Source organism: Macroventuria anomochaeta (assembly GCF_010093625.1).
Source record: "Macroventuria anomochaeta strain CBS 525.71 unplaced genomic scaffold BU25scaffold_20, whole genome shotgun sequence".
Lineage (NCBI taxonomy): Eukaryota > Fungi > Ascomycota > Dothideomycetes > Pleosporales > Didymellaceae > Macroventuria > Macroventuria anomochaeta.
Genome location: NW_022985381.1, coordinates 79159 through 92061, shown reverse-complemented (window position 1 = coordinate 92061; position 12903 = coordinate 79159). Strand labels below are relative to the sequence as shown.

The 12903-nt window shown below is 53.3% G+C and overlaps 6 protein-coding genes across 6 annotated transcripts in view; 4 read left to right on the top strand and 2 right to left on the bottom strand.

Moving 5' to 3' along the window:
• The window catches only part of BU25DRAFT_459246 (uncharacterized protein), a gene marked incomplete at both ends in the record, with an annotated part of 799 nt that extends 273 nt beyond the window's left edge, over window positions 1–526 (bottom strand). Inside the window, one exon of the mRNA XM_033710265.1 lies at window positions 180–526. Within this exon, the coding sequence (XP_033560733.1) occupies window positions 180–526 (347 nt within the window). The remainder of the gene's footprint in view (window positions 1–179) is intronic.
• Window positions 527–905: 379 nt separating this feature from the next.
• On the bottom strand, window positions 906–2713 carry BU25DRAFT_411520 (uncharacterized protein). Its single transcript, XM_033706572.1, has one exon. The coding sequence runs from the start codon at window positions 2644–2646 to the stop codon at window positions 994–996; it is 1653 nt and encodes a 550-aa protein (XP_033560732.1). The 5' UTR covers window positions 2647–2713; the 3' UTR covers window positions 906–993.
• Window positions 2714–3698: 985 nt separating this feature from the next.
• Window positions 3699–4468, top strand: BU25DRAFT_411519 (uncharacterized protein; the record flags this gene model as incomplete). Its single annotated transcript, XM_033706571.1, has 1 exon — window positions 3699–4468. A coding segment is annotated over exon 1 (227 nt), but the record flags the coding sequence as incomplete, so codon positions are not given.
• Window positions 4469–4539: 71 nt separating this feature from the next.
• Window positions 4540–5267, top strand: BU25DRAFT_459244 (uncharacterized protein; the record flags this gene model as incomplete). Its single annotated transcript, XM_033710264.1, has 2 exons — window positions 4540–4790; window positions 4841–5267. The coding sequence occupies 2 exons, from the start codon at window positions 4540–4542 to the stop codon at window positions 5265–5267; spliced, it is 678 nt and encodes a 225-aa protein (XP_033560730.1).
• A 2879-nt stretch (window positions 5268–8146) lies between these two features.
• BU25DRAFT_422312 (uncharacterized protein) lies at window positions 8147–9229 on the top strand (the record flags this gene model as incomplete). The annotated part of the gene is made up of 1 exon (XM_033708145.1): window positions 8147–9229. The coding sequence occupies one exon, from the start codon at window positions 8147–8149 to the stop codon at window positions 9227–9229; it is 1083 nt and encodes a 360-aa protein (XP_033560729.1).
• A 757-nt stretch (window positions 9230–9986) lies between these two features.
• On the top strand, window positions 9987–12821 carry BU25DRAFT_411513 (terpene synthase). The gene is made up of 3 exons (XM_033706570.1): window positions 9987–10622; window positions 10710–12619; window positions 12669–12821. The coding sequence occupies exons 1-3, from the start codon at window positions 10374–10376 to the stop codon at window positions 12754–12756; spliced, it is 2247 nt and encodes a 748-aa protein (XP_033560728.1). The 5' UTR covers window positions 9987–10373; the 3' UTR covers window positions 12757–12821.
• Window positions 12822–12903: the final 82 nt, after the last annotated feature.

Sequence of the window (12903 nt, the reverse complement as noted above, 5' to 3'; positions counted from 1 at the left end):
AGAGGAGACGGTGGAGAGAAGAGGAGACGGTGGAGAGAAGAGGAGACGGTGGAGAGAAGAGGAGTGACTGGAGCAAGGAAGAGATTGCGGGAAAGCGAGCTGAGTGGAGAGCGGTGTGGTAGGAGTGGTTTGGGACAATGTGTGAACACAATGCTAGAGAGATGGATAGATACACTTACTCAAAAACTACGCAAAGCCCACACTTGTCATTATACACCTGCTTCATCACCTCGAACTTCTCAATGTCCGCGCAGTTCGGATTGGCGTTGAGGTCGAAGTCCCAGCCGCCCTTGATGTACTTGCCGCAGTTCTTGTGGTCGACAGCATGGATGGATGTCGAGCCAGTGTAGCCGATCTGGGCGAGAGTGTTGGCGTCGGAGGTAGAGGGGACAGTGAGGTTGGCGGCGGCGATAAGGGCTTGCACGTCGGTGCGTAGTGCTGGGTTGGAGGGTGATGTGGGCGTGGGGCTTGTGGTGACGGAGCCCACGATGGCGGAGACGAGGAGGGGGGTGGCGGTGAAGGGCATTTCGAAGGTCGTCGAAGGTTGTTTGAATATGGAGTGAGTTGTAATGTGTATGAGGTGATGGTGGCAATGGGGAGTGTACCTTCTTACATCGAGGAGCGAGTGCCAGGATGGGTGGGGCGTGAGTGAAAGTGAGAAAAGGTGAGAGAGCAAAGGATCGATCGACAGTGACCTTGCGGCCGCAGGTATTGGTAGAGTTAAAACATGTCAAAGAGAAAGTGAGAGGGGAGGTGAAGTTCTGAGCCCTTGGTGAGACCGGCTTATGCTAAGATTAGCCCTTGATCATTTGCAATTCTGTAAATGCTGCATAGCATGTTCACCGTCCATATGGCTGTTTGTCTTCCGTGTATGGGTCGCCCAACGGCTGGGAACGATCGGTGATGCTAATGTGAATTCAGCGGTATTTGAACTTAATCTATACTTGGGGTGTCTTCCTATCAACCAACCTCCGCCTCCTGAAAACCGATGCGCTACTCCTTTCCCGCCGTGTTCTCCACTTTCTCAAATTCTGTATGTACATGGACCGTCAATCCTTCTTTTGCATATATATGAATAATTCCCTCTTGTGAATCGTAATCGAACGCACCCAGGCTCCTCGCCCCGTTGGCACCAAAATCTTTCAGTGGAGTGCGACTCTTGAAGCGCCTCCTAACTGCAGGCGGGCTGACAAAGTCAACAACCTGAGCAAGGTCGCGTTTTCTGCTTATAGTAGGTGCTGGCGCAGTTAAATATGGTGGCAAGAGAAATGTGGTAGATTGTCGGTGTGATGTTAGTAATGGTGCTGTTGATGGAGAAGCCAGCAGTCCTGGTGATACGACTGATGGTGCGGGTGGTGGAGGCTTGAGCGGCGTTGCGAGAGCAAGACGCTCGGCAGTGTCTTCGCGGACAAGGATTCGAACCTGTCGAGAGGCTCGAGTCCCCGCGCCTTGTGTGCTACCGGAGTAGTGCGTACTAGAGGATGCGGTTGTGTAAGTGTTGAGTGTTGGCTGCTGTGTTTCTTGAACAACGGCATCTGACGGTGTTGGATTTGACAAGGCTTCAGCTCTGCGGAAAGTTGTCGGTGACGTGTCCTGCGTTGTTCTGTATGTTGAAGAGGTCATCTGCGATTCTCTCACATACTTTGAGACCAGCAATGCGACATCCTTAGCATGTCCATCGAGCCGGTCCGCGTCTGGGACATCCCACTTCTGTTCGGCCATCTCCTCGAGCTCTTCGAGGGTCACACAGTCTTCCCAAGTACGATCATTGTGCAGCTTCTTGACTCGAGGATGGCGCAACATTTCGAAAGTCCCATTTTGCAGCTTCTCGAAGCCACCACCCAGGATCTCTGCGACGAATGGTATTCTGAATGCTGTCGTCATACGGCGGTCATATCCTTTGGAGTCTTTGATGCCGAAGTTGTCTGTCGAGCCGTCCTCATGCAAGTTTGCTTGCCGCACGTAACCATGGATGCTCAGGTATTTGAGATCTGACTTTGGTATACACTGATCTAGACTTACAGTTGCGACTGCCTCAAACATGGGCTTGGCGCCTGTTCGTTGCACTGCGACCTTGTTCGCACAACATCCTAGATGGAAGTGCGTCCAGTGCAAGGGCTTCAAGTCTGACTTCGGGGCGACTTGCGCATCGAAGCTTGCACCGATGACTGCAAAGTCGCCTAGATCGCGTTCTCCGCCCATATCGCCCAGGTAATCCTTCTTGAGCTTGATGAAGTACCCTGGTCGCCGATACCCCTGTACATATAACAGCGGGAAGTAAGGTGCATGAAGTGGTTTCAATACAAGCCCTTCTTGGCGACTAGCAAGATTTCGGGCAAATATCTCCTTGAGGTCTGTGATGCCGTCCCCTGTCTTGAAGTCGAGCAGGGACCACTCTGAGCGCATCGAGCGACCCGGTTTGACCTGGACTAGGTCTCTAAGCAGGCTGCGGCGCTCCTGTAGACAATGACGCAGGACCGGCTCGTCATCTAGCACCAAGACGTCGAAAAATACGATCATCAGGTGTTCCCACTCGTGGGGTAGCGAGTCTTGTAGAGCGCCAATAAACGACCCGGAGCGTGAGATGTGCTTTCGAATCTTGGAGAAGGGCATGGTCTTCTCTTCTTTGTCGCTGTAGAGCACCATTTCACCCAACACAATACACTTGGATCTGAAAGCACAGTCCGGACGACCGATACGCAGGGCTTCTCGGATAGTAGTGTGTAGGGCTTCACGGTCCGAGGTCGCATCTTTGCCGTTCTTCGAAAAGATCTTGATGGCCTGTGGCATTTTCTTCAAGTCGACGTGGATCTCGCAATATTCCCCATCATACTTGTTTTCGGCTGCCCAAGCGTGGTTGCTGAGCATTTGAAAACAATGCTTGAATGACCATGCTTTCTTGAAGGTCGGACGTCCAACTTTGATGCCGACTACTGGCTTCAATTTTTGCGCCGCTTCCACTCGCATCGATCTCTCCTCCGAATTTCCAGGTGCAGGAGGGTAGCAGCTGAGCTCTCCACGGAGCATTCTAAACACTGCGTCGAAATCGTTTTGAAACATTAGAAGACCTGGCAACAGGAAGTGGTATTGCCCGAATACATAGTCTTCGTCCAGCGCAATAGTGCAGTAATCTCGAAGTATGAGACGGACCAACCACTTGGCTTCCCATGACTCCAGTCGTACGAGAATCTCCTTGAGCTCCTCGTCCGTCTTCACTTCCCGGTCTCGCTGCTGCCGAATCGCTGCATCAGAGAATCTGTACTTGGCCGCGAGTTGCGTCAGTAGCCTATCAATTCTCCTAATGGAGACTGAATGCTTTGAGGAGAAGGTGCCATCCCAAGGTTTCATCGCTCGTTCGGTGTATACGCCCAGATCTCCGTGATTGCCCGTCTTCCATCCGTCGAACAATGCTCTTTGGCCATGATTGAAATTGAGAAGCTTCGTAATCTTCCTCGCTAGTAGAGGCGTGTGGAGTCCGTACACTCGATCCTTCCTTCGGTGAGGGAATAGCGCAGATAGAACAGCACCTCCTTTGGTGTTTGGATCATCCAATAGGGGCCTGTGATTGTCGAACCAGTTCGCTATAATTTGACGGACGCCGTCCTTCTCTTCCGTCGGTGGTGGGCGTGGTCGATGAATAGTAACATTCTCTGTGCTCTGCAGTAGACTGCATATCGCATTGAAAGTAATGGTCATTAGAAATGTGTGTTAACGTATGGTCATGTTGGGTCGGGGTCTCAGTAATTGAATGCGGTCGAGGCACTATGGATGTAACGAAAGTGTGTAAGGTAGGAGCCGTTCAGCCTCTCCTCGCAGCACGCTTTCCGTTTAAAAATGTCGAGTTCTCCAAGTCGATTACCGGCTTTGGACTCAAGGTACGGAGCTCTCTCATGCTTCGTAACTACTCTTGCGATATACGACGATCGCTCCAAGTGTGTGTCCAACTCTTCAGTATCTCCAACAAAGCACTGTACGACCTTCGCTTTCGCCAAATCGCTGGAATATACAATGTGTCATGGTAGATATACTCAAATCGCAGATGCAAGCATCCAAATGAGTAAATGAGCGGACAGACCCTCGAACTTGGGGCCCTGGGCGCGTACAATGCACCCTTTGTGTGACGTGAAAGAGAACTGGTGGGGTGGCTTACCCGACTGGTCAAAGGAAAACGCGCTAATGTGAAACATCACGGGATTACGCGCTTGAGCTAGTACCGAAGAGGGAGACAGATCCACTCAGTGAGCTGAAGACCTTTAGGTTTCTGTGATCGAGGCCACGATCCAGTTGATGCAGTACTTCATTCTCGTTGATGTATGGCTTCACTAAGAGGGGAATTATGGGTAGTGCCTCCCATGCTCCTTACCCACAAACTCGCGCGCTCGGACGTTAGCCTTCCTGACGTCACCTGGACGCTGAATCACGATGTACACTGTCTCAAGCCTGCGTTCGATGCTATCACCCTCACACGTCCGGTTCATCGCGATCACGTAATGTTGATAAACAACGCTAACATATCTCGAGCTAATCAAGAGTAGCACAATGAGCCACAATGACCCTCGTTCGGAGGCTTCCAAGAAGTTGGATCTGATATCCCGAGGTGACTATACGCCAACACCTGCTGGCAAAGCGACCTTTTTCCTGCTTCGCGCAGCCGAGCCGGTTCTCCAATATGGTGTTCTTGCTCATGGCATTGGTCCGCCGATCCTGCACCGTCTTGAACTTCGAACACTTCCTCCAGGCCCCCCAGCGCATACAGGCATAGCTGCCATTGACAATCTAGGCCTGTCGCCGTACAGGCTTGTGCTGCTTGGAATGGCAACGCCTTCTTCAACAGTATCAGCAGCTATGCCTTCCTTCTAAGCGCAACATCAGCTTCCAAGGAGACAGACTTCCCTCAGCCATCTCTCGTCGTGGGCGGGACATTGTATACCGTCGGCATCCTTACCGAACTTGTGGCAGAGATCCAGCGCAAACGCTTCAAGTCAGACCCAAAGAACAAGGGCAAGGCCTACATCGGAGGGCTTTGGCAGGTCGCTCGTCACATCAAATATGGTGGATATACGATCTGGAGGGCAGGCTATGCATTGGCCGGTGGTGGCTGGGCTCTTGGTGCGATGGTTGCTGCGCTGGTTGGTGCGCTCTTTGCGATCGACTTTTCGACGCGGGCAATACCTGTACTCAATGAGTACTGTGAGAAGAGATATGGCGAGGCTTGGGGAAAGTTCAAGCAACAGACGCCATACCACTTGGTCCCTTTCGTGTATTGAGGGTCAATTTGGCCGACAATATACATATTGGTTCAGCATTTGGGGGAAAAAGCAACCAGGTGAGTTCAGGTACGCCTGATGTACTCGGGTGACGACTCGTCAGCATGAACAAATACTTTGTCATGCTCGCCAATATCACGTTTCCAACACATCACGTTCTGCTTACTCACCAGCATTCGGCATGCTGGTCAATGCATGCATAAGCTATGTGCAATCATACAGAAAGGCGGCCCGGCATGCCACCCGCTCCCCGGAAAGCCTACCATCTCTCCGTCAACATGTAGCGAAAGGCCAGATCAGATGATCGGCGACGCTGAGACATCTGGCAGCGGGACAAGCCATTCGATACTATCGTACGCTAGCACTCATGAACCGTAGCGAGCGGATCGTGGGGATGCCGCACAACCTAGCAACCGGAAAAGGCAGTCCACGATAAGAGAAGCTCAAGTCGTGGCCTGTCGCTGTCGCACGATGCAGGTGCATTTCCATCAAAGCTGGTGTTTGCGCCGGCTCACACGTATCACGACATCGATAGTGGTGGACTAAATTGAGGCGAGCAAGCGTCAACACCAGGGCTAATGTCGTGCCTTCCCCTCTTCTCGTCTCCAAGTGGCCGGCGCGACAAACCTCACCGCTCGACGGGCCTCTAACAGTCGGCATTAACTGAGACTAACTCACTAATTATTCTGCTCATTGACGCCACGGCGAGTGCTTCACCGGTGCTGACTTCAGAAACACCAAGTCCATCTGACCGGAGCTTTTCTCGGTCGATGCAATATACGCTTGTGACCAACGTTCTACTACAATGAGGTCTTCAATTCATCGAAAGCCTACAAACATTTCTCCGTGTTGTTGCAAAAATAAACTGCCGGATACGGGGGTCGCAGCAGCCTCCCCTGTACACAACACGAAGAGATCAGCATCTGCTTACCGTGTTCAACTTTTCAGGGTCCCTATGTTGGACGATGTTGCTCTGGGATGCTACGCCACATCTCCAGTTTTCTATATTTTCTGGCAACTCCACAATTATGATGGCAATCGATACAGGTCACTGCAGGGAGGTGGCTGTGTTCGATATTTGACGTCGGCGACGAACGACAATTCTGTTGTGCGATCCGTTCGTCAAACGAATCTCAACGAAAACTGAAGCGAGCACCGTGATTTTCGTGGATTTGCTCGGCTGTTCGTTAACAAGCGGGGGGGCAGAGATCAAGTGGGATGCTCTGCGCGGCTGCATGAGCTTGCATGCAGACCAACCCCACCTGGGGGTCGTAGCGGCTCATCATCAAGGAACAGCAAGCGGTTCAACAACTGTGCGGCCATGAAACGATCAAGGCGCTTGGGGTGCAGAGGCTTTTCCACATTGTGATGCTCCCAAACTTGGTTAACGCCGCATTGAGGGCTTATCGAGAGACTGCCTTAAAAACAGGGCACAGGCACTGTACCTGAAGCATCGTGATCTGACATCCCTAGTGAGGCATTTCGGATAATGACTTGAGGTCATAACATTGTGTCCAAGCAGCTGGCGCTTGGAGTACAGCAATTGATCAGAGACACATGGCAGCATACAAGCGATCTGTCAAACGTAGCACTCGCGATGTATCCGATGCAACAGTCGATCACTCACTGCCAGCGACTCAGCGCCCGCACGCTCTCGCGTGCTGGGCGCCATGTCTGGAGGTGATTCGACGCCATGCCAGCGGGATCTGTGAATGCAGCGAGCAAGTGCAGTAGACAAGGAACATGACCATGGTCAGCTCTGCCGCGCCATAGCTGTAAGCCGCATTCGGACGAGACTCCGGGATGCGGTTGTTTGGACTTCACGTCCTGCGAATTCCAAGTTTTCAAGCGTTAGTTGAGGATGCTATGGACATGGCAGGGATGGGATCATGTTGGAAGCGCTGAGCTACCGCATCGTCGAGCACGCCGTCGGAGCAGTTCATGGCATTCCGTCATGGTGGGTGGGCCAAAGAATGGCTCAAGTACCTAGCGCCATCGAGAGGAACGGCAAGCACGGGAGAAGCATACAAGAACTTTCGCGTGTCCGCGTCTGAGACGGGCAGCTCGCATTGGCAACTCAACTATTACTGCATGCAGCATCTACACATTCTCTTACTGTCGCTGACACAGCCGGCTACACTCCTCGAGTTCATCTCGCGTACGTTGCCTTAGCCTCAGGGCGCTGAATGAGGTTGTGCGCCCGCTACTACATTGGATTGGACGCAAGACGGAAGAGTAAGTCAGCTCTCGCGCCATGCCTCCACACGCTGCACGCACGCTGAGCCCACGTTGTCCTGGCGCCTTCGGCACTATGCTCGAACAACGCAGGCGTCAGATGAGCTCCTCTGAGTTGAAAAGTGGCTCGTGTTCGCAACTAACAATTCTTTCTTTAGCTCTCGATAGAAGCTTTCCCTAGCGCTGTGGCACAACCAGAGGCCCTTCCCTTCCTGATACATTAAGGCAACTCACACCGCGATCCACGGCAACCCGCGACAGTCACCCACAGGTCGCAAAATTCTCCTGCTACTCGAAGGTTCCGTGAAGACGCCGTCTGATTACTCCTACCCTCAGCATCACCAATTCTCTCTCAGCGCATCAGACCATCGCTGGAAGCGGTTGGAAGTAAGTGCATTCGGAATTCTGCAGGGCTGCAGCGAACGCACGCACGCAAGCGGGGCGCCAAGTGGCACACGGCCTATCACCATTACCAGTACATAAACATACAGAGCCGCTCTGTGGACGCGCTGGTAGCTCCCGCGCTGAGTGCAACTGCCATTCACTGCTCCTACCGTTCCTGTCCTGACGCGCCTGCCTTGACGTCAAGGCTGTGTCGATCCGTGTTTCAGCGTTTGTGATCGTCAAGCGAGGAGAGGGCAAACATGCAGGCCGCTGTGATGGCACAACCCTCACAGGTCCCGTCCTACGGTGGTGCAATGCCACTGCCCGTCCGCCGCAAGCCTATAGCAAATCCCGGTATCGCGGTGCGACCGCCGCAGGGACAGTACAGCGACGGCCAGATGGGCCACTCCCGCACACGAACAACCTCCTCCGGCGTCTTCCCCGTTGCTCCTTCGCCCACTGCCTCCACCATGAACTCGCAATATCCCCAGTACCCCTCGCAGTACCAGAGCTCTCTGCGCCGCACGCCCACGTCGTCGACCAGCTCGACCACCGGCACGCCAAACCGCTCCAACAGCGGTGCCCTCCGCCGCTCTTCGTCCACTCGCTCAGGCACCTCGCCCACCTCCTATGTCGCCCTCATGCGGAAACAGAAGGCCACGGTCTGGTGTGACAGGGCCCAGTATGAGGACCCTCGCATTCAGGCCCAGCAGCGCCAGGCGAGGATGCGAGCAAACATGGAAGTCGCTGGCGGCAAGAACGCTCCTGCACGGGGTCCTTCAGGCAGCTCAAGCATGGCTGCCGGCGTGCGATCCAAGGTGCGCCATCACGGTGCCCCCAAGGCTACGTTGTATGCGCCCACTACCTACACCGGTACGGGCGTGCCCATGCGCCTGAGCGCCTCTGAGGTAGACGAGGGCGACGATGACGACAATGGCTCGATTGGAGGACAGTACCACCACCGCACCGGTTCTGGTCGCAGCTCGCTAGGCTCAGGCCGCCGCATCTCTTACGCCAACCCTGCCGGTCGCATCTCCTCCAACTCCTCACCTCCGCAAAATTCGTCACCAGACGAACTCGGCGACCTGGCTGAGGAACCCACACCGAACCCGAACTACGAAGCGAACGACTACTTTGTTGAGAAGACAAAGACAAATCTCTCCACCGGCAGCGGCAGTAGCGAGGAACGAAACTTTGGCGCCGTGGCCCCAATGAAGTCACTGCCGAAGCTCGAAGTTATCAAGAACTCTGATTTGATGAGAAAGGGCAGTGTGGACGAGCGGACAACGACGATGAGCAACACGCGTCTTTTCATCGCCAATCCGGATGCGGATAGCGACTAAGCCTTCCTTTTCCATTCTTCGATACCCACACCCTACAGACGACACGACGATTGAAGACTTATGGTGGATGAGTACAGCGATGAGCGGTGTTTTCACGGCGTTTACTCCAGCATTGAGGTTTTTGGGACTTGTTTGGTCGTTGCATAGAACTCATTGGTTTTTCACACGCGTTTTGGCATTGACATTTGCGCATAAGCGCGCCCTGGCGGTCGCTCGTTGAATTAGCTGTACATAGTACTGAGCGTTAAGGAAAGAATAGTACAACTACGAGTTAAGTAATACCGATCGTTGCCTTCACATCTGGTCCCCACCCCTGCAGTCTACACAGTTCCTTTCAATTCTACGTATGCCCACGTGGGCCATGCAAATCCCTCATTCGGCCACCACGATCCTCTTTCGATGAACATGGTACGACTCATCGCGGAGCACACCCCGGTTCAGAGCATGCAATTCTCCCCTATCAGCATCACGATCACGATTCCCATGATGCCATCACACCTGCCTCGGCGCCCGGAGCAAAGCTCTTCCCGCGGACCCCCTTTACATCTCCACATTAAGGCTCAAAGTGGAGATGCACGGAGCGTCCGACATGTGATGATGTGAGCAAGGTGGAAAAGGATGGGTGTGACCGGCTGTTGTGAGCCGATGCGCTGCTATTTGTCGATCATCCGAATCTGCCTGCCCAGGGTGCCGAGGAATTGTCGTGAATCCTGCGAACTGGATGGATTTTTGTGTCGACTCAGGAATGTGCTCAATGGCTCCAAGCATGATTCAGCTGTTGTTCGCTCTCGGTCTCGCAGTTGCTCTTAACCTGTAGACGAGGTGGAGTTGCTGTTTACCTCTGCCACTGGTAAGGCCGCGCAATAGAAACGTACAGTAAACTTCACGAGGAAAGCTTTCCGTGCGCAACATTACACTGTAGCTCCCAAGGTTCCCGAGAGTTGCACGTCGCGTGTGTATTACAGGAAGATGTTCAACTCACAATGTCCGAGAAAGACATGTGATTCGCCGTCGAACGCGCCTTTGCTCACGCCAAGATGTCCGACCAAAAGTCACCTCAAATATTCAACAATCCCACATGCGCTCCACGATGCCAGTGTGAGATTTACACAATAATCACGACGTACACGACTACTTAATAAACATGCAACACGCGACCAATGGCACGGCGAACGGCGCCACAAACGGCATGACCAAACGTGGGGCGAACGGCCATACACAAGTACCTATCGGTGTGAAGACCGGCGCAAATAGGGATCAGAAGACGGACTATACAAGGTGGAGGCTAAGAGATGACCGGGGATGTCAGACATGGCATTATTTGCAGGGTGAAGAGGAGGTAGAGGAGTGGCCACAGAGTGCAGCGGACAGGTACTTCTTGGGTATGGAGACGGTACGTCTGAAAGTCACGGCACTGCTGGCGCAGCAAAAGACTATATGTCTGCCCTGTGAAATCAAAGACTAATTGCGAAGTTGATAGGGCCTCCCAGAACTCCGGACCGCAAAGACACCGCTCGAAGCCGCCGAAAATGCACTCTCTTTCTTCTCGAAACTCCAATTACCGCCTGGAAACTGGGCCTGCGAGTATGGCGGACCTATGTTCCTCCTCCCCGGGCTGGTCATCACCTGGTATGTCACCGAGACACCAATCCCAACCGAACGGGCAATCGAAATCAAGAATTACCTCTTCGCGCGCGCGCATCCCGAAGATGGCGGCTGGGGGCTACACATCGAGGGCGAGAGCAGCGTGTTCGGCATAGCTATGAACTATACAGTTTTGCGATTGCTCGGCGTAGATCCAGAGGACCCTAGAATGCAGAAGGCGCGCAGCACGCTATGGAAGTTGGGCGGAGCACTCAATGGACCTCACTGGTCGAAGTTCTGGCTGAGCGTGCTTGGTGTCATGGAGTGGGATATTGTCAACCCTGTGCCACCGGAGCTGTGGTTGCTACCGGACTGGATGCCCATCGCACCGTGGCGCTGGTGGATCCATATGCGCCATGTCTTCTTGCCTATGTCATATGTTTACTCCAAGCGATGGTCGTATCCCTTGAACGACTTGACGCGACAACTGCGTTCAGAGTTACTTACGCAGCCATTCGAAACTATCACATTTAGTGCGCACCGTAACAGCATTTCTCCTATGGACGACTATCATCCCAAGGCTTGGATCCTGAAGCTGCTCTTCTGGTTCCTTGCGGTCATCTGGGGTCCTTACCTAAGGCCTGCATGGCTCGTGGAGCGCGCGGAAAAGCACGTTTGGTGGTTGATCCAAGCGGAGGACAAGAACACGGACTTCTCGAACCTTGGACCAGTCAACGGACCTATGAACACGCTATGTGCATATATCAAGCATGGTCCTGAAGGTTACGCTTTTCAGGAGCATCTGAAGACACTGCCCGAGTTTCTTTGGATGAAAGACGAAGGCATGCTTATGAACGGCACAAATGGCGTACAGACTTGGGATACAGCCTTTACTGTCCTCGCGGCCGACTCATGCGGCTTCCTTTCGCAGAAACAGTACCGCCCGATGTTCACCAAGGCTCTGGAGTTCCTTGAGGACCAACAAATATTGGCGGAAGTTGACGACCAGCAAGCATGCTACCGCCAGCAACGAAAGGGCGCCTGGGGCTTCAGCACGCGCAAACAAGGTTACGCAGTCAGCGACTGCACATCAGAAGGTCTCAAAGCAACCCTCATTCTCCAAAACCAACACGACTACCCCACCCTCGTCGAAGAGCGCAGACTCAAAGACGCAATCGATGTCCTCCTCACAATGCAGAACTCCTCCGGTGGCTGCGCATCCTACGAACCGACCCGCGGCTCCGAACTGCTTGAGCACCTCAATGCTGCCGAAGTCTTCGGCAGAATCATGATCGAGTACGACTACGTCGAGTGTACGACCGCTGTTGTCACGGCCCTGCAGATGTTCCAGAAACACTACCCTTCCTACCGCAGCGCAGAAATAGTCGCTTTCCGCGACCGTGCTGTCGACTACATCCGCTCTGCGCAGCGGCCCGATGGGTCTTGGTACGGCGCTTGGGGTATCTGCTTCACGTACGCTGCCATGTTTGCCATGGAATCTCTCAAGAGTGTTGGTGAGACGTATGAGAACTCCGAGCGTGTGCGCAGGGCATGTCAATTCTTCCTTGATCGCCAGATGGAAGATGGTGGCTGGGGCGAGACGTATAAGTCTTGTGAGACTGGCGAGTATTGCCAGCATGAGAAGAGCCAGGTTGTGCAGACTGCATGGGTGGTTATTGCGATGCTGGAGGGAGGCTTCCCGGATAAGGAGCCGTTGAGGAAGGCACTTAAGATGATCATGAGCAGACAGCAGGCGAATGGAGAGTGGAAGCAGGAGGCTATTGAGGGAGTGTTTAACAAGAGCTGGTAAGCATGATCTTGATGCGTTGATGAGAAATAAGCTAACAAGTGGCAGTATGATCTCCTACCCAAACTACAAGTTCATCTTCCCAATCAAGGCGCTGGGTATGTATGCTAAGCGCTTCGGCAACGGGCCCTTGTAGATGGTCGGTACCGCAAAAGGATAATAACCACGATGATAATATTAATGAAGAGCTATAACTCTATCAGCAGCGTTCAAACTCAACTTCGTCAGTCAGCTCATTGCTTCCGTGTCTGTGTCTTACATCTTCTTTCCGCAAAATCTCAAC